Source organism: Centroberyx gerrardi, chromosome 17 (genome assembly GCF_048128805.1).
Source record: "Centroberyx gerrardi isolate f3 chromosome 17, fCenGer3.hap1.cur.20231027, whole genome shotgun sequence".
Classification (NCBI taxonomy): domain Eukaryota; kingdom Metazoa; phylum Chordata; class Actinopteri; order Beryciformes; family Berycidae; genus Centroberyx; species Centroberyx gerrardi.
This window is the reverse complement of record NC_136013.1, coordinates 6,806,840-6,829,305: the sequence shown is the minus strand read 5'-3', so window position 1 is coordinate 6,829,305 and position 22,466 is coordinate 6,806,840. Positions and strand designations below refer to the sequence as shown.

The window sequence follows — 22,466 nt, the reverse complement described above, 5'->3', positions numbered from 1 at the left end:
CCCCCTCTTACTCCAACCCTCGAAACACAGCTCTAATGAACTGGGAGCCTCCCTCCAGCCTTAAAACACCAGCTTGAATGATGTCCCTACCAACAATGAGATTCCGCACATGAATAGAGGGAACCGAGGGGAGTCCAAGGTAACACGCATGCAAACGCCTATTGCGGCGATGCCCTCTTAGTAAACATCTTACAACCGTTTCATACTACAGGGAGCAACAAGAAGTCTGGTAACCATGCAAAGAGAAACAACAGTACTGGGCTGGCACTCTTTGTTGTCTACATCTTTTGTCTGCACGTTTTAAAGGGCATGGCAAAATCTTTACTGGTGCGGGAATCCCAGTCAGTCAGACGAAAAGAAACCCATTACGAGTCAAGGGCAGTTCACTGACGATGCCAAAGGCCCGCGAGTGTGTGTGGTGGAACAGGCCGTAAAATACATAAGCATAAACACAAGAAAGAAAAAAGATTCTTTCCAGCACATTTACAAAAGCTTTTGAAACACAGAAAATGTAATAAACAGCCGCATATCTGTTAACCAGCAGATGTTGAATCCCAGACAATTTGTAGCGCTGATATCAAAAAAGGGATGAGATAATTGCTGCAATGAGGAAATGAAGAAAACTTCTTCACACTTTTCAGCTTTTATGAGATTCATTTACAAGATTAGCTTCTAAGACACTTCTTGTGCTTTTTTTTGTCTTGCAAATAAGACAAGCGTAGGAGTTAGACGGGATTGTCTGGTATTGTCTCACCAGACAACTGGCTCAAAAAGGATTCTCTGGAGGAAGAGAATCCTACTAAAATCTCTCACTTTTGCTCCTGTTGTAAAGGCCAATGGCTTCCTTCCTGCTTCCTGGACATGGAAATAAACCACAGTAAATGCTTTTGACTGAAATGTCCCAGAAAAAGAGCTGGTCATAACAGATTCATACACTGCCATAGACAGTCTTTTATTTCTTGACAATTGTGAAAATACCTCAATCAATAATGTGATTAAAGCATTTGAAATCCTCCATTCTCCAATGTCTTTTTCTAAAATGTATGCTCACCACAGACTTACAGAGAAGTAGTATACAAATGCACATAATTAACATCATATTAGATCAACACAAGCAATATTACTGTACAATCTAGTCAAATGTAATCACAAAAACATGTACTTTGACAAGTGAAGTAGTTCTTGAGCTAATAACTCGCAACTTTTCAGCTAAAACCATGAGAACAAGTGAGCCGAATACAGATCTACTCCAAAGAGATTTAAAATTCAAAATTAAATATTCTAAAAAAACAATTAAGAAATATCTCATCGTAGTCTGCTGTCACTGGTTTGCTAAAATATTGTTGTTGTTTTTTTTAAACCTTTGGAATTCATATATAAAAAGTGGAATGTGCAAAATCATATAGTACTTCTGTCACCACTGTGAGGAGAGTGAGCTCGCTCTGCCGGCTTATCTTGAGTGGGTTTCCCTGTGTGGTGCGGCGGCCGGATTCACTCCAGAGGTTCGCTGTCTTCTGTAAACAGGTCGGCGAGGTCGGTCACCGTCAGCACGGCCGCCTCCGAGTGCTTCATGGCTGTGCTGCTGTGACTAGAATAAAAACATTTATCAGTGCTCCGACTTCAGCGTCTGAAACGGTATGCCCAATACTACGCTTCAGTGCCAACATTTACCTCTGAATTAACACATTTTAGGCACAATATTGTCAAATTACTCTATACTGTGGCACTCACCTTTTCTCTGCGGTCTTCAGCATCGTCTGCATTCTCTCTTCAATAGTGGATTTGATGAGGAATCTGTGAACGAATGTGGGCCTGGTGGACAGAGAGAAGAGAAATGACACTTGATGTACAAAATATTAGGGACACATACCTGGTGAATCCAGGTAAAAGCCATTATCTCTCATTGATTTCCCTTATTACATCTATACTAATCACAAAGGAGAAGATCTAGATAAAGAGAAGCAGATGAGTTAGAGAAGGATTTTTAAGCTTTGAGACATTTGAGATGTGGATTGTGCAAAAGGGGCTGCAACTCAGCAGCACCTTCAGTGCTTCCTAGTTACCTTCCGTCTAAATGGAGAGATTTAGAGACACATGGCCTAAATGCTGCTTGCGAAGCCCCTCTATCCCACCAGGAAAAAGGTCTGTGGGAAACACTGCTCTCCACTGACACACTCCAGTCTCTTACTTGGTCTGTCCGATGCGGTGCACCCTGCCTATGGCCTGCAGCTCGTGCGCTGGGTTGAGGATGGGCTCCACCAGCAACACGTGAGTCGCCTCAATGATGTTCAGCCCGTTGGAGCCCGTGTGGAGAGGAAGCAGCAGAATGTTGATCTTCTCCTCATATCTGAAAGAGCTCAGATTCTCCTGGAACAGCGAAGTCGATGATGCACCAGTTACAGTACAGTACAGTACTTACAAAAAATCTTGATCTTGATCTTGGCATCTGATTAACCTGCTTGGAGTACCAGATCCAAATCCTAAGGGTGTGTTTGCGAGTCAAGAAATCAATTTAACTTAAAATTGAAGTGATAGGAATGATGTCTTTGGGTGTAACAGCAAGTTGGAGAACTGTTATGCGTTGGTCGAGGTTTGCTCTTTCCAAGTAGCTAGATAGATACATATAGATATATCAGTCTAACACTACTAGAAAATATAGGCAATCAGGTACGTATTTGAAAGTCAATTTAGAGTTTTCCTTGATTGACAACTTAACCAGACATTATCTGGTGTGGTAGCGGTACTCCATGCAGGATAAAACAAACACTGTGCATTACATGTAAACACTATTTGACCCAGGTCTGGTTCAAACACATATACAGAGGATATAATAACACAAAGGATGAATGAAACACATGCAGCACCAGAGGCTGGGTAGTTGTATGTGCAGTACGTATATGTAAAAAATGGCAATGAAGCAAATTCAAACCTGGAATTTGTGAATCCCATTGATTTGTGAGAATTCCATGTTGTTGTCAAATAAAGCCTTAGCGATGATATCCAGGACACTCAGCCACTGAGTAAGGGGAGAGAAAAGAAACAAATGAGTCGGATCCTAACCCGATATCGTCAAAATCACTTATGTTACAGACGGGGGATAGTTTACAGTTACCGTGGAGAAGACGAGGCACTTGGCCCCGGGGTCAGTCACTTGAATCTTCTTCAGCGTTCTCACCACCGCCTCCACTTTGGTAGAGTGGCTTCCCTGACACACACAGGCAGGGGAAAGTTACGCAACAGCACTGATACATAATCAATGGCCTGACATCTATAGCATCGGTATAGTAAGCTGTGTTGAATTACAATAATAAGGGATGTAGCAACTGATAATGTAATAACTGCCTGTTAACATAATAACTTGTCAAAATGTAATAAGGTGTTCATCTAAATGAGTCAAAATGTTTGCTAGATGATGTAATGACATTTTTAGACCAATATTGTAATACATTTTTTCCTAAGAATTTAATACATTCACATTGTTACATAACTGTTTACGAGGGGTAATATATTTTCATCTGAGGAGGCTTTACTGGGCAATTTATTATATTAAACAGGTTTAACACATTATCAACCGATTTAGAGGGATATTTTATTACATTTTGCCCAATTATATTATCTGTCGGTTATTATATTATCACTTGATGCTGATACTCTGCTACACGCCTTGATATGCATCTGCCTAAATTTCTGTCCTGTCACCAATGCTCTGCTTTACTATTCATCGGCTTTATGTATAATGTTGTCATACTGCCGATGTTAAGTCATGTGTATGTGCATACCTGTAAAGTTCAAAGTTTTATTTGTCACATGCACAATCATACAAGTACAACGTGCAGTGAAATGCTTGCTCTATTATTTTTTTGACGAACTCTGGCACATTTACAGAAATATACTGTATATTAATGTGCACTGTCCCTGTCAAATAAATGAATAAAATACATCAATAAATAAAACCTGTGCTGGGAATCATAATCTTTGTTAAGCCAGGTTTTGGGAAATTGAGAGTTACATTTTACATGCCATTGAGAAAACGTAAGTTGCTTTTTTTTTTTATCCAATTAACATTTTCAAAAATCTAATTTCAGCCATATTTGAAGACCTGCTGGTAGAGCTTCATCATCCGAATAACTCATTTTTGACAAAAATGGCAGATGTAACCTAACCTATTAATTCTGAGGTCAGGATGCAGCCATAACTGACATTCTCGTAAAAAATTTAACTGACAACTCCGGTTCTTGTTCTTGTTCTGTGCCTCATAAAGGGGCGGAGTCACCGTCTGACCTTGACTGGGATGTCCTGGTCCAGACTGGAGGACTGGGCGGTGAACACGTAGGAGATCTCAGTGTGTGACGTGGTTTGCCTGCAGATGGCACACTTGATGGCCCGGCGGCGGGAGCCCACGCTGTACTGCTCCACGATGATGGCGATGCACTCGTTACAGAAGCAGTGGCCGCAGGTCAGCACTGCCCACTGGAGAGACGGGGGGAAATTAAATGATGATTACAAACGGAGCCATTATGGGGGATTCATGCTTTAAAAAGTTGTTCTTTGGGGGGAACAGACTGTCTGCTACTTCAGTTTGGGCACTTTAATATTTCCATGGTGTGCTATGCATTAACTTTTCTGTAACAACATCCATCGTTTTCAGTGACTGATCACTTCACACCTCCCAGTTCATATCTGCATGGGCCTTTCCATTCAGCTGTGTGAAAGAATGGTCCTTCTATTACTATGCCCATCGCCCATTAATTGGATGATTGCATACACCTCTTTAATATTCATGAATTCACCCTGCAATGAAAAAAGATGAAAAGTTGAATCAAGCGAATCATGTTATTTTTCCTCCGACTAATGACTTTGCAGGGAATCATGAATCTTCTTTTAAACATGCAGGAAAGCGTCTCTGCATTCCCTACAGCGCACGCAAAATCAACCAAATGCCAAATGTTAAACACATAAATCCTGCTGGAGAAGGAATCGGCTTCAGACTAGATGTAATTACAATCCCTGGCCAGTCTTGATAAGACAGTTTAACAGACAGACAGGTGTTCTGTTTCCTGCTCCCCTGCCTGGCAGACACATTTTGTCCAGACTGTCTGGCAGGAGCAGCTTTTTTTTTTTTTTATATCTATATATATATAAAGCTCACCCAGTGTTTCAAGGTTTCAAGATAGTCAGAGAAATCATAACCAGAGATGATGTAATGAACAGCCACCAAACAGACATTTTATATAAATAAAATCTGTGGAATTTTCAGAATAGTATTTTATCATTTATGTTCTCTAATAGATCATATTTTTCTGTAACTGACATGAGACTCATATTGTTATACCCTATACAATTATGTCTGTTAGAAAGGTTTATATAAGATGAAAAAGGTGGGTAAACACCCTGCATCCCTAATCACAAATCTCATCACTTTATAACTGTAAATAATACCTATTTTTGCACTACTGCATACATTTTGCACTCTGTTTATATAATCACACTCAGCATCCTGCACTGATGCCAGATTAATGACTCTGATGCCATTGTATGTGCATATGTATGAATGTATGTATATGCTAGTGTGGTATGAATGTAAGAAACAGGAGCTGGGGCTTTTAACCAAAGTCAAATTCCTTGTATGTGTTGCATACTTGGCCAATAAAGCCTGAGTCTGATTCTGATTAATCCAGAAATCCTTTTATAAATCAACAAGCTCTTCAAAACAACACCCACCTCCTGTCCCAGGGGCCGAGCACAGATGGGACATGGCTCGGGGTTCAGCCCTCCAGTAGCCTTGTCCTGGGACTGAAACAAGGGAATTCGTGTTATTTGGAGTGAAGCATGCCACACAGTTCCTGAATGAGCTAGAGGAGAATGCATGTACTTTAAAATGACCGGCAACGATGCATTACCTTCTCCAGATTAGTGAGATAAAGAAACTGGCCGAGCTTCTTTTGGAGCTGAGACTTGGCCACGGCTTGGTCGTTCAAAAGCTTGACTCTGTTCTGCTCCACCTGGAAGCAGAATGGCCCCGGGGAAAGAGGTTATGAATGCAATAAAAATGCCGTTTAGGCAGTGGAAACCTCCTGCAACAAAAAAAACAATTGTGTCCAATACTAGGTCAGAGTAGCATTTGAGCGTGTAATTCCTCCCTGATCTTTCTGCGGTCTAGACATGTGGTTCTCAACCGGTTTGAATCAGGACCAAACCAGCCGTATTACGTACGTACGTGTTCATTTTGGTTCCAGAATCACAGAAAAAGTGAGTTCAGATGTTTCCACCTCTGCAGGATTTATTTTTAAATTGAATAGGCGGAAAATAACTTTAGAAGTGCTGAAGGGAATTTGTCATACCCAGAAACCCAGCAGTGCACAAATATAACACAGTACACAGGGTGCTTATCCATTACATAAATTAGATAACAGCCAGCCCATTCATTACATGAATTATACTGCAGTTCATTGAGAAACCGCAGCTTTTAAAGATCATAATGACAATCCTAGACAGAATTCAGCGGTAAGCAGTATGAATGGGGTGGCAAATCTTTTTGTTTGGATGATGGTATACTTGCATGTGGGGTGTTTTGTTCATTCTTTCTGACCTGCAGTATCAGGCCCATTCATACATGCAGCCTTCTTTGTATGACCTTCTGTTTTTCTTTAGACTTGAATGTGTCACCTTTTTATTTTTGTTCTCTGTCTTTTCTGTACTTATTTATGCGAGATTCTGTTTATATCTCGGTCAATTTACTGTATGTCTTATATTTTTTTCTTTCTACAAAATGGTAAAAATAATATACTCATCACAAAAAAAAAACAAAAAAAAAAGATGCTATACTCTCAGCGCACATGTCTGCGACTAGGTCAGAGCCGTCCTGTGACCCACTTTTGGTCCGCGTTCCCCTGATTGAGAAACACTGATCAAAATCAGGGTTGAGAGCCAAGTCAAACTCTGTATATAACACATATAACACAGTATATAAACACATCTGCTTTTGATGATGTTATAAGGTGAAAACCCACTGGAGATTCCTGTTTTCAAGGCTCGGTGTGAATAACCTCTAACACAGGATAGAGCCTCATCAGCATGCTGTGATGTCGCCAGGTGGTTGGTGTGTGTGTGTGTGTGTGAAAGCAGCATCACTGTCTCTTGCTCACCTCATGCGGCTCTATGATGTGCAGCACTTTGGGCTTCGGCTCGTCAGGCAGACGGACACGCAGTCTCTCGGTGGCCATGCCCAGCTCGTCTATGGCCGACACGTGATTCCGCAGCACCATCCAGTACTCATGCAGCACCTGAGCAGGGACAGAGGTCCTTTCATCCCAGTCTGCTTCTTCCACCATCCATAATGTTACTAATACAGTATTTGCACTGATATTTACAGCCCCATAATACAAAATGACCATAATGAGGATTTGATAGGGTTGATTGATCAATATCAATGTCTCAAAAATGACTTCACCAGGCTTTCAAAACTCACTTTTCCAGCCTCAACTCTAAAAACTCCCCACCCACTGGAATTTCTGACAGTCCCAATCAACCTTAAAGACACTTTAAAGCGTGTGTGTATGTGTGTGTGTGTGTGTGTGTGTGTGTGAGCAAAATATTAGGTGTTTCTATGAAACAGACTCACCAGGTGAATCCAAGTGAACATTATGCTCTTTTATTGATTTTACCTATCAAATCCACTTCAAGTCATGGATGGGAGATTAGGTGAAAGGGCAGCAGACAGGGTAAAGAAGTTTTTTTTTTTTTTAACATTTGAGACTTTTAAAATATGGATTTGGCAAAAGGGGTTACAACTTAATATTAGAAAGCTTGTCCTAATATTTTGTACATTCAGTGTGAGGACAACAACATAGCTTTGGTGTTCAGGAGAGACTTCATATCAACAATTTTCTACCAGTTCGTTATATAATTGATAGCTGATGATGTTCCCACATGTACAAAATGCCCCATGACCTTGAGACTATGCAAAAGTATTGATAATACATTGTAAAATGTCCATAATAAATGGACACCAAGGACAAAATCAACCGTTTTTTCTCAATCACTCAAATTGTTTTTGGAAATAAAAAGGTTCTGGAAAATACTGATGATATATTGAATAAAGTATCATATAGACTAGGACTTTTTTTCCCCTATATATTAAAGGCATCATGCAGTGATGTGTCATTACCCCATTCAACCCCATTCAAATTTCTTAACTTTTCTGGAAACATTGTAACTGAAACAATGAGGTATGACTATCTTTACCAGTCATAATCCCAGTTTACTCCCACTTTGCTTTTTAAACCAATGACGTTCTTGCGAGGCTTGTTTGAACCCGGAGAGGGGGATTGTAAGTGTGCATACAACACCTTGTACTCCTTCTTCCAGTTCTCGAACAGCTCCATGAAAGTGTTGCCCTCCTCCACCAGCTCGGGGTCCATGCGTTTGACCTTGGCGAACGACAGGACGGCCTTCAGAGTCCGCTCAGTCTCACTGGCTGCCCACAGGCCGCGGCTGGTGGTGGGGAGCCGGTCGTCCACCAGCCCCTCTTCATCCTCTATCATTTCCTCAAAGATGGCCGTCTGACCCTTCACCCTGTCAGGGAGGCACGAGACGACGCAAAGATAATTGAGCTCCTCCGATCGATCAGCGATGTGCTTTCAATGCTATTTCAACGGTTGTCTGACAGATCTGAAAATATTCCTCTACTTACGTGTGAGAAAACAGCTTGGACTCATAATCTGTGAAAAGCTCATCTGCTTTGCAAAAAACACAACTAAAATGTGTAAAGAGAGAAGAATGTTAGAGTGAATCATGTTTAATAAAAAAAAATTATATAACAGGCTGAGAAAAGGTACCAGATCTGACTAACAGACACTGTCAAAATTGTTAATACTTTATATTTGATTGTGGAAACCTAAAAACTCAAATTTTTCGGATTTTCATGACTTTACTTTAGCTGAAGGTTTACTTGGTCGTTTACAGGTAGAGCAAGTTTCATGACCCTAAGGCCTTTGAGACACATTCAAACCACATGACATTTCAGAAATGCATGGTTGTTAATGTGAAAATAAGGCTGTAAATTCCCGAAATTTAAAAAGGAGGTGGAACATGCGGATGTCTTACTTGTTGAGTGGCAGGCGCACGGGCCTGAGGTGACAAATGGTCGCCTCGTCAATCACTTTTTTGGAAGCCGGGCCTTCAAGCCTCTTCACTGCGTCTTGCACAGTCTTTTGGGATTTCGTCAGATCCCCCATCTGTGTGGTGAGGAGGAACTGCAGACCGCGGCCGTCACGGAACCTACAGTACACCCATTCCTGTTTTTTAGCACACGTTTGTCTAAGGATAACCATCAACTGTCATCTCATTTGGTAAAATAGACGTTACTTGTCAGCCATGGAGAGCTTGTTGGCTTGCTGTTTGTAGCTGGATGTCAGCTCGTTGTGGATGCGGGACACCAGGTCGTCGTCGATGGAGCACTGGATTGCCCTCTGTATGACATCCAGCCACCAGGGAGAGCTCAGGTTGACCTGGAGGAAAACAACCCACAGGGGACAATGTTAGATATATTATTACATTTATTTGACCACCTAAATTTTACCATTTACCATTTGTTCTTGCTGAGCTCTCTTAGCCATTTCTTGAAATCCATTTGACTTAAATGTGTCCAAACATTAAACCTTTATAGCCTCAAACAGCAAGTAAAACTCATTTTAGGTGTCATATACTTTCTTTCCATATTTCAAACAATCAAGTCACTGTGTAGAAAAACGTGTAATTATTGCCTGGGCCATTAAATGAGTCAATAGCCAATATATGACGAAATATTCAATATATCTGTCCAAGTATTCAGTGTTTCCCAGCAGAATTTTACTTTTCACAGCATTTAGCCCATCATGGGACAGTAAAACCCTCCATTGAAACCCATACTAATGAAATTCTTTTACGGTGGGTCGAAAGCTCCTTAATGCAAGGAGAGTCAAGATTCATTGCAGATTTTACAGACTGAAGCTGGTTGAGTAAAATACTCCCACTCCACACTGGAATGATTTCTCTGCTCAGCCACATGACTGATTTTAATAAAAGGCCTCTATCTCTCAGTAGAACAGCCTAACCCTAATAGTTACACATATTTTATTGACTTGTCACTCCTAAACAACACAGACAACATAAAGTCATGTCCCAGATCAGATACCATGCCACTGTACGCAACACATTAAGTAAATGTGAAATGTAAAGGAGTTCTCACTTTGCGTTTGAGCTCTCTGATGTTCTGCAGCACAGGCTGCAGAGCCTGATGGGCGTCAGACACCTCAGAGTTGTATTTGGTCATGTAATGCTGCCGCAGCTGCTCTGCCTGCAGGACAGAGGGTACATGCAAATAAAAGAGATGATAAAGCCACTTAGTATAATAAGGCTGATTAAAAGAATCAACATAAGGATATATGGACAGGGGAGATTTCACAGCAGTATCCACAAGGTCAATGACTGCAAGTTCCTCAGTGCATAAAATGTGTTACGATTGAGAGAATAATTTATGAATTACCTCCTCACTCAGTCGGTCATCTCTCAGTGTAGGAGGTATCCCAGGATGCTTTGCACTCAGCAGTTCCATCAAATTGTGGGTAGCATGTAGCCTCTGTTTTACCATGATGGTGAAAAAGACAAAAGTGATCCTGTAATGTCAGAAACTTTCCCCTGGCCTCTTTATACTGTATATTTGTTACACTTTTACTGAAAAAAAGACTGAAAATATAACTTCCATAATTCAATATCTCTACAACCAAGGACTTAAGCTACCTACTGTCTTTTAAAAACTACCAGAATTTGTTTTACTTTCGTGCCATCAGTCATTTTTCTAGACTAGATTTTTTGTCAAATGGGGACTATCTAATTTTAGAATGAATCTCTTCATATGGTAATCAGAGACAAATGAGAAAGACATGAATGGGACGAGGCCAACATACCTGTAAAGAATCAGTTTTCAGTCTGCCTTTGTGCTCCTCAGATGAGCGCAGCACTTCTCTATACATCTCCACCGCCTCCGAAAACTCATCTGCAGGTGGCAAAGGCAACGGCCGCCATTAGCGACACTCAACCAACCGTCCCGAGCGCACTCATACTCATACATATCGCTTTACTGAGACCTACTATAACAAAACATCTCGGGCACAAAAGTGTTGGGAGACACGATGATGAGGTCATGGATTGTGTTTGTTTGAACTGTTTCCCATGGGAAACTGTGAGCGGAGGAGAAGTGGGGTTTTATACTTCTGATGATGTGGATTCCAGCCAGGCCGTTGAGAGCGCACACCAATTGTCTGTGAGCTTCTTCACACTCCACTCGACATTTCTTCTGCAGGGACTTCAGGAGCTCCTCCATCGTCATGGTGCTGTGGGGGGGGGGAGGGGGCACAGACAAACCCACTTAACAAACCCTCCAGCACAAATTACACGGAAAGGGGTCATCTTTAAATAAACACAGCTGCACACTGTGTATTTGCCAGAAGGTTATTGTGGTCTATTACCGTTACTAATCCCGTGATACTCTATTCAGATTAGTTACGATTGCTAATTAGCCAGTGCAGCTGCCGTCAGAAAAAGACCTCTCCTGTTTCCTATAAGTACCCTGACCACATAATACCAAGAGTCATCGGGCTCGTATCTACCTTTTCTGCAGCGGCAGGAACTCGCCCCTCACGGCCTGCGGGTGGCAGCAGGCCTGGCGCAGCCGCAGCAGCGGGCACAGGATGGTGCTGACGGTGCGGCGGTCCAGGCTGCCCAGCTTCAGGCTCCAGTCGGAGATCTTCCTGAGTTTGACCAGGGCGTCCTGGGAGCAGACCTCGTGCTGCCGGTGGTAGAAGTGGCCCTCGACGGGGGAGAAGTGCAGCCAGTGCACCTCCTCTGTCTGAGGGGGGATCTGGATCTGGAAAATCAGAATAAGAAACAATGGTGAATAACAGATCATCCAACGCAGTCTCACAACATTTCTGAAATGAGCACAAACTCTGGAACGCATTAACATCAATTGAACACGCCGTTTTAGTTATGCAAGTAAAAAAACACTTCCATTAAGGTTAGGGTTCAGTTTAGGCAACTAAAACAATTTGGCAAAGGTTAGGTTAAGGTTTTGGTCATAGTTAAATAAGGAAAACATTTGCTGAAAATGTATTTGTTATTTGCATTTTAAGACAGTGCTCATTTCACAAAATTCCCTGAGAGCAGCATGAATTATCTCTTTAATTATGAGGCTACTCTCTACTGCACTTTGCAACTTTGCTTAGAGAAGTCCTACACAAATATAGATATTATTATTTATTATTATTAAATATTAATCATGCAGACCCCAGGAAGATTTCCGTGCACCTCAGGAGTATTACTGATTGTTTCTGTCTTCAGCTATTGGAGATTCTTAATTCTTCTTAATTATTACTAATGAATTAATAATAATAATGTTAAAGGTTGGAAACAGAGAATCAAGCATAGTATAACATAGTCACATAGAACTGTAGAACCGTTATAATCCCACCTGATCAATGACATCTTTTTTAGCTGATCTCCACAGTAATTGACCAATCAGGTTGTATAGAGGCTCGGTGTTTCCACGACGATAAGGCCGATAAAGCAGCTGGTCCCACCAGTGCTTGACCCAGTACGGGTCGACTCCCAGGAAGAGAACGAGGCCATACAGATCTGAGCAGAGCACAAAATCAGTTGAGGGAGGAACAGTTTGTTACTTTTAATGATAATTTCATTTCATTTCGACTTAACAAGCAGGCTTTGATGATTTTTCAAAGTTGTAGAGAGGCTAATGAGTCCCATCGCAGAAGCCATTACTGCAACATTATGCCTGCTTTGATGCTTGGGGGTAATTTTCATATAATGGATTTGTAGGTATTACTCACCCTCTAAGCCTCTCTGGACAGGAGTGCCGCTGACGCACCAGCGGTTGACAGATGCAAGACGCAGAGCCATTTCTGCAGCCTGCGGGGAAGGAAGGGGGAGCATAAACAAACAAACAAACAAACAACATGGCATACAAAACACAGGTTTGATGTCACAGATACAACATATGGATAAACAAGAATTTCCCAATTCTAGGGTCGACTGGTCTTCTAATATGGATAAGGGGTTCCTAGAAAAATACCCAAACTAAAATGATTGGAATAATCTCTAATTCGTCATTTAATTGTCAATTAATTTGTCATTTTCAAATAAGAAAACTACTTTTGGACTGTACAAAAGCCTCCCTGAAAGCCAAAAAGCCTTACTTGCCTATAGTGTAACTAGCCAGTTCACAAGTACTGATTTCTAACCCCATGAGGAAATAAGCATCGTGAGCACATACTGTACATACACAGTTTCATGTGCTGTAAATGCTGGACTCACTGGAACCTTTCTGCACTGAATGAGGGCGTAGCGGCCCTCCAACTGACCTTCGCAGTGGTGCATTCGACCATCTGAGCCTCGTCCAGACAGATGCGCCACCACTCCACGGCCACCAGGGGGCTGGGCACCGCCATGTAGCGCTTCTGGTTGCGGAAGCGGCGCCCGTCCTTGCTGTTACTGTGGGGAATGTCGACGTAGTTGAGCTCCGACCGCAGCACGTCGTAGGTGGTGATGACCACGTCCTGCTCGGCCAGCATGTGCGGCTGGATGAATCCATGCTTCTTCACACCGTGGTAAACCTGAGATGAAACAAGTCAAGTCAAATGTATTAGCAAAGCACTTTTAGCAAAACTGTTTTGTCAGCAGGTGTTTTACCAACCAACAAAGGGCACAAACAAATGCAAGTAAAAAAGACAGAGAACAAATATATCACAATTTTAAGATAGGAGGCCAGAGCAATGTATGTGTACGTGCAAGAAGAAAGAAAGTGCTTATCAAGAGACTCTCAGTGGCCTCTTAGGCAGAAGAGGGAAGGAAGGGCACAAGAGTTAAAGTTGATGGTAAATAAATGGGCCCTTAGTCTAGACTTGAGACAAAGTGAACTGCAGGTAAACACAGCTCAACATGCAGAGAGTGTGACTGACAGCTCATAATTAACCAGCTGAAGTAGAACCGTCTATGTTAACGTAAACATTTTGAATATTTAGCATTATTGTATCTGTGACAAACCACCGAAAATCTTGAATGGAGCTGACATAATCTCATATTAGGCCCCTAAGGCCCTGGACTAGACTGAGTGAAAAGATTAGCTAGCATGTATGTTTTTAATGTTTTTATGTCTGTTTTTGTATTCCTGATTCACTTTTGTGTATGCACAAAGGCAAACTAAAATTTGCCACTGTGGTGAAATTAGGTTTGCGGAATCTGAATCATGTGTATAGCTGAATCATGTGTATAGCTAAACATTTAAAAACAGCTGCAACAAATGGAGCGTAAAAGAGCAGCTGCTGCAGAGAATACAACATCGCACCACTCTTCCTAATCATGTAAAACTAACAGGTACTTAAGATACAGAGCTGCATGCGAGTAATGTTATCTTGTGGTGCAACATGACTTCTCAACTCTTATCAGGCCTGCACACAATTTGCAAATGATTAGCAGCAATTATGGCTGTAACATATTTAATTATAAATCAAAATAATTACATTAAATATGTTCTTTATATACACCAATTAACTGTCTACCTGCCTAACTACCAGATGAAATAGTGTCACCTCCCACGCTGGTCCTCTATAGCTCAGTGGGAAGAGAATGGCACCAATTATTAGGGATCTGATTCCCTTTGGGTCCACCCATGATAAAAATGCACTTGTGGTACTTTAAGGCAGTGGTTCTCAAAGTGAGGTCGGGGACACCCAGTGGTCCTTGAGGAGCTTCTAAGGGGTCCCCAGCAAATTGTGGAATAGTTTAGTTTCATTGTAAATCTTTCAACATACATAAAACACAGATTCAAAACTAAATCAGCAACAGCAAAAATCTTCCCATATGGGGTTCCTGGGACAACATCTGATCAAATGGGGGTCTGTGGGATTCATTTGCGTTTCCTTAGGGTCCGTGACATGAAAACATGTGAGAACCCCTGCTTTAAGGCACTCACAAAACGCTACCAAATGACATGTCAGACATCCATCTAGCTTCTCACCAGCACTCGGAGTGAGGAGGAGCTGATGTGGCGGTTGATCTCCTCCACCCACTGGTGGCAGATGGAGCTCGGGGAGATGATGAGCGTGGCACCGGTGGACACGGGCTTCATGGCTACCAGGCAGTGCGGACAGTAGAAAGGCGTAGTTTCAAGGCTTTCCTCTTTGTAGTTAACGCACTCCGCATGCTGCCACAGCTGGCAGTTCATACACTGGACGCGGGCCTTGTAGTCGACGATGCCCAGTTCACCGCAGATGCACTCGAAGCGGTAGTCCGGGGTGTTGAAGGGGACCACGGACGCCCTGGTGGGGGGCGACGGCTCCTCCGGCGGACCGAGCCGCGGAGCTTCTCCCCTCTCTTCAGGTAGATCATCCATCCTCTCCGACCCCTGCGTACCTGACTCACTTTTATCCCGGGACACCTTTAATGTGTCTTCGCCTCCAACTGGGGGGTCCGTCGCAGAAACCGGGGGTCGGTTCTGTGAAGTATCCAGCATGTCATCCGACTGATCCGCTTTCTCGTTTAGACTTTCATCCCACTCCGTCTTTGATTCCGTTTCGTCTGCTACAGGACAGTCAGATGTAGGCGAGTTCAGATCCCTTAGATCTTCTGCAGGAGAGCTTTGTGAGGCCGTTTCCAACTTCTCCTTTGCTCGTCTCTGGGACATTCTCTTGGGTGTGCTCTCTTTGTTTTTGGAATTCTAACAAAGAAGAAAACAGACAATAGTAGACAATACAACAAAGTAATAATTGTAGCAAAACGCATACATACTCAAAGCCTTTCATTCTTACAGACTTGGCTGCCCCCGCCGTTGTCTTCTTTGATTCTTTGTAGTTCTTTCCCAGCTTGAATGAACCCGCCAAACCGCGACCTTTGACCCGGTCGACCAGGCCCTCATCTATCAGCTTTGCCAGCGTCTTCCTGATGTGGTTGCGGTTCTTTAAGAGGTCGTAGTGGTAAGTAGTGCGGATGTAGGTGAAGATGGCATTGACAGAGGCTCCTTTGCCAGATCTCATTTCCTTTATTGCAGTGAGCAGCATGACGCGCACGGCTGCATGAAGATGAACAACATCTTGAGCTTAAGTCGCAATGCCATTAAACCAAATGATGAACAGCAAATCTCTAATAAAAGGAAAATCTGTATATATCTGAGAACATTATGAGTGACTTACTTGGGTAGGATATTTTCATTTTCGGTTGAGCTTCTGACTTGCAGTGGATAATTTCCTCTCTTTCTAGTGGTGGAGGAGGTACGAAATAATTCACAGATTTTCCCTACAAAACAAGAGGCAATAAATCCTATAAGTTCATCACATTTTACATTTTCACCATTTAGCTCATGCCTTTTATCCAGAGCAACTTACAATGAGTGGAACGGTAGACTAAGCTTAAAATCCTACATCAGTGATTCTCAACCTTTTTCATATCAAGGACCCCTAATTTAGTCCACATTAGGGCTACGGACCCCCATTTGATGAGATTTTGTCTCTCAAACTCAAATCTGCAAATATTTTTATTGTTAGATATGATTTTGCCCAGAATTCCATGACTATCAGCATTGTAGGAAGAGAGATAACAGTGAAACTCTGATCAAAATAGTCTTTCTTCTACATTCTCTAATTGTGTTAACTTCTTAATTTAATAATGGCGAAGTTTAACACTTCATCAATTTAATGGGGACCCCCTGGAACCCCCTCAAGGACCCCTGGTGGTCCCCGGACCCCACGTTGAGAACGGCTGTCCTACATCACCAGTATTACAAGCAACCAATAGTAAGGTATGCAAACGTCACAGACATAGCACCCAGACAACAGATGTAAATAATGTTCCTGTTACCGTTAAAGAATCATCTACAACAGAAATGTGATGAAGGCGAAGAAATAAAAGCCAGGAGGAAAAAGGCCAAATTGAATGTATGTTGCCATGTAATCATCATTAGAAAGACATCAGTCAGTGTTTTAATCGTAGCCGCCTCCTGCTGCTCACCACAGGCAGGGTGAGGGCCTCCTGCTCCACGTCCTGCCGGGTGTGAAACAGGATGAGCGCCAGGACTTCCACCGTCTTCCCGAGCCCCATCTCGTCAGCCAGGATCCCACCAGGCCACTCCACGCCGGCGAGGGGGAACTCCCGGATCAGACTGGACAAAAAAAAGGTAATATCATGCAATCGGTTTATTTGGGGATGCCATACAAAAAAACAAGGGAAAAAGGACTGCTGAAAAAACTAAAATCCTGAAAAACCTTTAAGTATCAGTTGAAATATCTCATCGCTGATACTTGTAACAAGCAAGATAACTGTGCAGACACAAAAGGACGCGTTTAATATAAGGGGATTCATAAGTAAGGTCTTACCAGCCAGTAAAAGGGTTGTAAAACAACTTCTTTCCACACAAAGTGACCAACTCCCGCCAGAGGAAATGTAGCGATTGTTCTGTGAGGAAAAGGGGAAATAATAAAATCACAATCTCAATCATGTAGCATATAACACTAATACGATCTTGTGAGAGTTTTGCTGCTATGCAAAACTCATCTCAAAGACCAAGTTTAATGCCTTTGTGAGAGATATTATTGTTTTTATAACGTATTTAACTATTTTGTTTTGTTTTACTGTCTTTTATAATGTTTAATTGCTCTGTTACTACTTCTTATTTGCTGCTGTCTTGGCCAGGTCTTCCTCGTAAAAGAGATTCTGAATCTCAAGTGGACTTCCTAGTTGAATAAAGGTTAAATAAAAAAAAGTATATGTTATCAATGAGTCCTTCTTGAAACTATCTGCAGTAAACTACATGAGATTTCGACCTCGGTACCTGCAGGTTTCAACCCTCCCTGACCTTAAATCCCTCTTCCGGGAAACTCTCCATCTTAAAAAGTGATGTATTCTTATATCCTCCAGTCACAGTTCCGAACAAAAGGAGGTTTATGTGTACAGCAGGGGAAGCAGGGCAGGGACGCACAGCCGTACCAGACAAGACGAGCCAAGCGCCTACCTTTAGGAGAACTGTTCCTGCATTTCTCCCTCCTCAGCATCCAGTTGACAGCCTGGCTCTGGTAGGGCCGGAGCACCGGGATCAGAGCCTTGTGCTGGACGTCATAGGTCACCTCCTGGCTGTCTCCCTGGTGCAGGTGCCTGACGTAGTCGTACAGCTCCTCCACGTTCTGCCTCTCCAGGTCGGTGTCACACTCCTCCTCCTCGTTCTCTACCACCTCTGCAGGGAAAACACAAGAAGAAAGAAAGCGGATAATACTAAGTTTGACCAGGCAGGAAGTTGGCGTATTGTTATTATTTCTTTATCCATGTTTCAAGAGGTTCAAGCATTAGACAGTTACTACGTTTTATGCAGAAGTTACGGGAGAACATGGATCACAGCATGAATCAGACATTGGAAATATACACTTACCAGGGATAATGAAATCATAGAAATACTCCATTAACTTCTGCATTAGTTGATTTGCTTTCTTCAGCCGAGCGTTTCCCTCGCTGAGGAACTCCGGCTTTCCCAGGCCGGTTTCCAGCAGGTATATCCCCACCTGCCAGAAGCAGATAAACAATGGGAACATATACATATACATATTGGAACCGTTTGAGCCACTGATCTTCAACCATGTGCCATTGTAACCTAAGAGTCTGCAGGTTTTCACTCCAACCAAACACTACAACTACTGATTTCACTGATGAGCACACAGAGAGGAGAAACTAATCTGTGAAATCAGCAGCTGTAGTGTTTGGTTGGAATGAAAACATGCAGACTCTTAGGTTACGATGGCACATGAATGAGCATCACTAGATGTGGATTGAATAGTTACTGAACAAGCTACTTCATTAATGCGACATGGCTGATACTGTAGGCTATATCATACATTCAACAAAATACAGCCTGTCTTAAAAGTAGGTGTACATTTTCATATACACTATTAATACTGACGGTATTATTAAATACTTTACTTGTTTCCAGGCACAATTTGACAATTGAGCAGAGGAAAATTACTAAAATGACTAAAAATGCACAGCCTTGTTATTCATTACTATTACTAAAAGCTGTATACCTTTGAAACACCTGGTATACACATATCCTCATAAACACATTTGAACAAACAGGATAAAATTATGTATTTCATGCATTGTTTACAATGCTCCCATCATTTACTAAAACATGCACAACAGTTTCTGAGAGTCTAGATCCTCATCAGGTGTCAATTTATCATGGCTACTTGATGAAGACCTAGAATCTAACCACTGTACATAGTGGAATAAATAATAAGAGTGATTCTTCTTGATTCTATCATACACACCTTGACTGACTGTTCTTTGGCCTGGTGGCAGAGCTGCACCACCCTCCTCTTCTGCAGCCAGTCCAGCTCCTCCAGCGGGATCCTACTGAGGCTGCACTCCGCTGTGCAAGTGTCACCGAGAGGCTTCGACTGCAGTCCTGCGCTCTCATCGCAGCTGGTGTAGCTGAGGCAGAGCTGGTCGCCCATCCTGAGGAGGGTGAACTCTCTCTGCTCACAGTCGGAGGGGAGCCAAGCCGGCCGGAGGCTGAACTCCCCTATGAGGGACTTCCAGATGTGGCCCAACTTCGGAGCCGGCACCACCGTGAGCGCCAGGGACACCGAGGCAGAGGTGGAGTCCGACGACGTGCCCGGAAGTTCCTCTCCTCCATCTGCAAACTGGAGGGAGCCGGTGCAGCTGGCCTCCGTGTCGTCCTCACCGGTGGGAAGGAGGGAGCGGACCGGAGCGGGGGCATCAGGAAGGAGGGAGCAGGTTGGTGCCTGGTCGTCTTCCTGGATCGCCTCGTTCCTCCGGTCCTCCAGCATGTTCCAGTTCAGCCTCTTCTTGGCCTCGTCGTCCACCCGCACCGGGGGAGCCCTCTTTCTCCTGTTGCTCATTTTGAAATTCTACGAGGAAAGCAATGGAAGTGTTTAATTCCAAAAATTGTGAATCTATTGAAAAATAACGCTACCTGAAATTGATTACTCAATATTTCATAAACAAAGCTCTTAGGTTGGTTTGTAGCTTCAATAGTATTCCATTGTGAAATGTTTTGAATTTCAGAATTGAAATATCTCAGCTTTCAAAATGCCCCTCCTATGGCCTGGGTGATATTGACAAAACTAATATGATAATCATAGGAAATCTGCTAATATGTTCATGTGTGACATCACATGTTAATTAATCAAACTGATTCATTGACTGATTCAACTGATTCAGTTCATCACATTGAACTGCATGGGAATATAAAGTATGATCAAACTGCAATTTTCTAATTATATTCCCTAATTTGTTTCAGATCTCATTTTGTGAGAGATTTTAATTAGCACTTGCTTTTTATTATTTATTTAGATAACAGAATTGTGTGTCATGATGCTCTTAAAATCATTATTCCATCTGGATATGATTCTACTGAAAGACTATAAACAATAATATTAAACTGTTGCCCAGCATTAGTCCCTGCATTACCTTTCCTAGACCCACTTTCAGTACAAAACTCATCATAAATCATATATGGAAATAGTAGTTACAACTGGAAGTAACCCCTTCAATTCATGGCTTGTTGGCCTTCTCTTAGACCCCCAATACCAACTGCCATTTCTAGTGTTAAGAGAAGGTATCAGGCGGATGGAAGATATCCGATGCTGGAATGAAACTATTCATTTCTAGCTGCTAGTTCTGTAACCAACAGCTTCTACTGCTTATGCTTCAGACACCAGCAGTAAACCAGATGTATGACACTGGACTTCGGCGCCATGGTAACATCACCGTTTTATGTAAGCAGAAATCTAACAATAACTTCTATCACTACACACTTCCCATGCAGTGTATCCACAATCACAGCTATTACAGCACACACTCATTCAATAAGTCTGTTGGATTAATGTTACTGTCTGGCACATTGCATGTTCCCCCTGCAGGAAGTTTGACATGGGAGCCGAACAGCAGGAGCGCTACAATGTATGAGCACTGTTACAAAATGCAACACTTTCACACTGTGTGGCTTTGAAATTTATTGTCCACCCGGTTTGGTTTCCCACTGTAAAGAAGCGAATAAAAAAAACACCTTTACTTTTTGTGCCTCCCGCAAAGACGCTCCGGCTTCTAGCGCCGCATCAGATGATATTCCGACTCAGCAAATCCAGATAATCATGCTGAAATGCAGCAAAACACACTTTCATTTTTCGACTTCAGTGTTGCTGTACGCCATTTTTAAACACAGGAAGTGAGGTAAGAGCAGCAGGGGAGAATGTTTTGGACGATAAGGGCGCAGGACCGGGTCTGAACCACCAGGTGGCAGCAGAGGCGGCGCTTTCTGGTGACGCTGCAGCGGTGAATTGCGGGTGCATCACATCTGGGAGCCACGCAGCGGGACTAATGTACGTGAGCTTAGAAGTTTTTTACAGCGCCCTTATAGTTTTAATTACGAGTGTAGACACACCCATCTTCCATAGATGTTGTCTTATTGTTTTGGCTTTTCAGCTTACCTACCGCCCCTCCCTAATGGCCTACATGTCTTGGTCTCTTAAGTATTTTGCAAAAAAAAAAAAATGTCATTAACGGCTGCATTTTCTGAAACATCCACTGACGTGTAAGAGTTGTGGCTTCAAAAATCAGGGGCACTGCAGTCAGGGTGACCCGCTTTCAAGATGCAGTGATGAAGAGGAGAAGAAGGGGGCACCTTATGATCAGCATAGGATGAGAGAGAGAGAGAAAGAGAGACAGAGAGAGAGAGAGAGAGAGGGAGGAAAAAAAACACACACACACACACACACACAAGCCCACAGTGTTTTCTCGGCAGAAGCTGGAGTCCAGTCTGTCTGGTTCAGAAGAGAGAGAGAGAGAGAGAGAGAGAGAGAGAGACGCTATGTCCCGAATTGCCTGGTGCAGGTAGGTAAAGAATGTCAATTAGATTTTGGTGCTTTGCAGATACTTGAATGGGAACATTTTCCCAAACCTGATCGAATATTCAGTCAGCATGATCAATTAAGCTTCACCCTTTAATTGGAATGTACGTGTCGGCTGACGATCTTATAACAAATATGTCCCAAATGATGACACAGTTGTGGCTGGGATTGGGGAGCTGGAGTCAGCTGTCAAACGGTAATAAGAGGATTCAAATATAATAATACAGCGTTATGTGATTTATTGTTGTCGTTGGGGGTAAAGTTTACATAGTGACAGGCTGAAATTGATCAGCTTGAGGAAACGCAATGAGCTGAGAGAAGCTCAACTACAGCAGAGGAGGCTGAGCGCTGTCCGTGGTGCTGAAACTAATAAGCTTCACATTATAGAAATAACTTTGAATCCCACACACACATCATTTAGTGTCTTTAAAGATGATCAGATTTGATCACTGTTGACATGTATTGTTAGAGCTCTTTTTGCTGTGTACTGTATAGCAAAAACAC

General features: G+C 42.5%; 1 protein-coding gene across 1 annotated transcript; it reads right to left on the bottom strand.

The window, feature by feature from the left end:
* Nucleotides 1-951: 951 nt before the first annotated feature.
* On the bottom strand, nucleotides 952-21,257 carry shprh (SNF2 histone linker PHD RING helicase). Its single transcript, XM_071895871.2, has 30 exons — nucleotides 21,128-21,257; nucleotides 19,359-19,961; nucleotides 18,467-18,596; nucleotides 18,056-18,274; nucleotides 17,421-17,499; nucleotides 17,056-17,206; nucleotides 16,242-16,344; nucleotides 15,861-16,120; nucleotides 15,071-15,769; nucleotides 13,416-13,667; nucleotides 12,885-12,963; nucleotides 12,509-12,672; nucleotides 11,649-11,905; nucleotides 11,251-11,372; nucleotides 10,947-11,035; nucleotides 10,526-10,618; nucleotides 10,229-10,336; nucleotides 9,367-9,509; nucleotides 9,106-9,279; nucleotides 8,693-8,755; nucleotides 8,349-8,574; nucleotides 7,146-7,283; nucleotides 5,901-6,002; nucleotides 5,722-5,793; nucleotides 4,282-4,470; nucleotides 3,113-3,205; nucleotides 2,930-3,016; nucleotides 2,189-2,367; nucleotides 1,732-1,812; nucleotides 952-1,588 (listed from the first exon to the last, which is right to left on the bottom strand). The coding sequence occupies exons 2-30, from the start codon at nucleotides 19,950-19,952 to the stop codon at nucleotides 1,492-1,494; spliced, it is 5,043 nt and encodes a 1,680-aa protein (XP_071751972.2). The 5' UTR covers nucleotides 19,953-19,961; nucleotides 21,128-21,257; the 3' UTR covers nucleotides 952-1,491.
* Nucleotides 21,258-22,466: the final 1,209 nt, after the last annotated feature.

Bases quoted from the DNA above. Each gene is read 5' to 3' on its own strand.
- shprh (XM_071895871.2), bottom strand. From the start codon at position 19,952: ATGAGCAACAGGAGAAAGAGGGCTCCCCCGGTGCGGGTGGACGACGAG. The intron at 1,813-2,188 runs GTAAGAGACTGG...TCTGTCCACCAG, and splicing joins CACCGCATCGGACAGACCAA to GCCCACATTCGTTCACAGAT. The intron at 1,589-1,731 runs GTGAGTGCCACA...TTTTTATTCTAG, and splicing joins CTGAAGACCGCAGAGAAAAG to TCACAGCAGCACAGCCATGA.